Raw genomic sequence first — 957 nt, forward strand, 5'->3', positions numbered from 1 at the left:
TGGTGCTGGACGGCTGGGAAGTTGTGGATAGCAGTGCCAGACAGGACCACAGATGGCTGGGACAGGCTGCTTTGCATGAAGGCTGGCTGAGATCTACACAAGTATTGAAGAAGAGAAAGTTGTGTCCCAAGTTAAATTTCATTTGAAATACAAAATGATCAAGTACTCTGCCACAGAATTCAAGAAAAGAGGCAGAGAACAGACATTATTTAACGGAACTTGTCACCAGATTTAGAGCCCTTTATATAACAAAGCTTATAGCTTAAAGGGCCATGTGTAAATTCTGGAAAAAGCTTCCTCATCCTGACAAACTGGTTGTATTTTTACCCCTTAAACCGTGTAATGATTTTCATGTGCGCACTATAAAGCTGAGAACCAAATCTATTTTTCTCTTTGGTAACATTCTAGTCCAAGGAGATCTGGATTTGTTATAGTTAGTGACCATAATGGAAGCTAACTTTTATTTAGATCCTTTAGCAATTTTCTGTGATTACTGACTGTTAAAAAAAACACTTCACTCTTTCAAGAAGGTCTGAGGCTTGACTCTTTCCAACTAAATCCATAAACTGCCAGGAGAGAGGTTCACAACAATCATGTTAATAATTTAATGTAGTTTATAATAGATCATCCCTTATTTTGGAGGAAGAGAGAGCAGAGCAGTGACCAGGGGAAGAAAAGCCAGCCATTACATTGCTTTTAGTATTACAATTATAACTAAGCTGTTGTTTTTGAGAGGGTCTTGGGGTGTAGCCGAGGCTGGCCTCAAAGTCACAGCCATCCTCCTGTCTCAACCTTCTAAGTGCTGGGATTACAGGCACACACCACCACACCCAGCCACAAAAGTAATTTTTACAGTTAATACCTGTATGGTTGAAGTGAAGAGCTGAATAATTCCTGAGCCTGGGAAACAGCAGGTCCAGCTCCCAAACTCAGCTGAGCTTGATGCTGGCCTTGTAG

General features: G+C 41.0%; 1 protein-coding gene across 1 annotated transcript in view; it reads right to left on the minus strand.

The window, feature by feature from the left end:
• The window catches only part of Prrc2c (proline rich coiled-coil 2C), a 127,005-nt gene that overhangs the window by 7,574 nt on the left and 118,474 nt on the right, over positions 1 to 957 (minus strand). The window contains exons 27-28 of the mRNA XM_023710188.1: positions 863 to 956; positions 7 to 93 (exon numbers count right to left, since the gene is read on the minus strand). Coding sequence (XP_023565956.1) covers positions 7 to 93; positions 863 to 956 — 181 coding nt within the window. The remainder of the gene's footprint in view (positions 1 to 6; positions 94 to 862; position 957) is intronic.

Source organism: Octodon degus, unplaced genomic scaffold (genome assembly GCF_000260255.1).
Source record: "Octodon degus isolate 3935 unplaced genomic scaffold, OctDeg1.0 scaffold00017, whole genome shotgun sequence".
NCBI classification, from domain to species: domain Eukaryota; kingdom Metazoa; phylum Chordata; class Mammalia; order Rodentia; family Octodontidae; genus Octodon; species Octodon degus.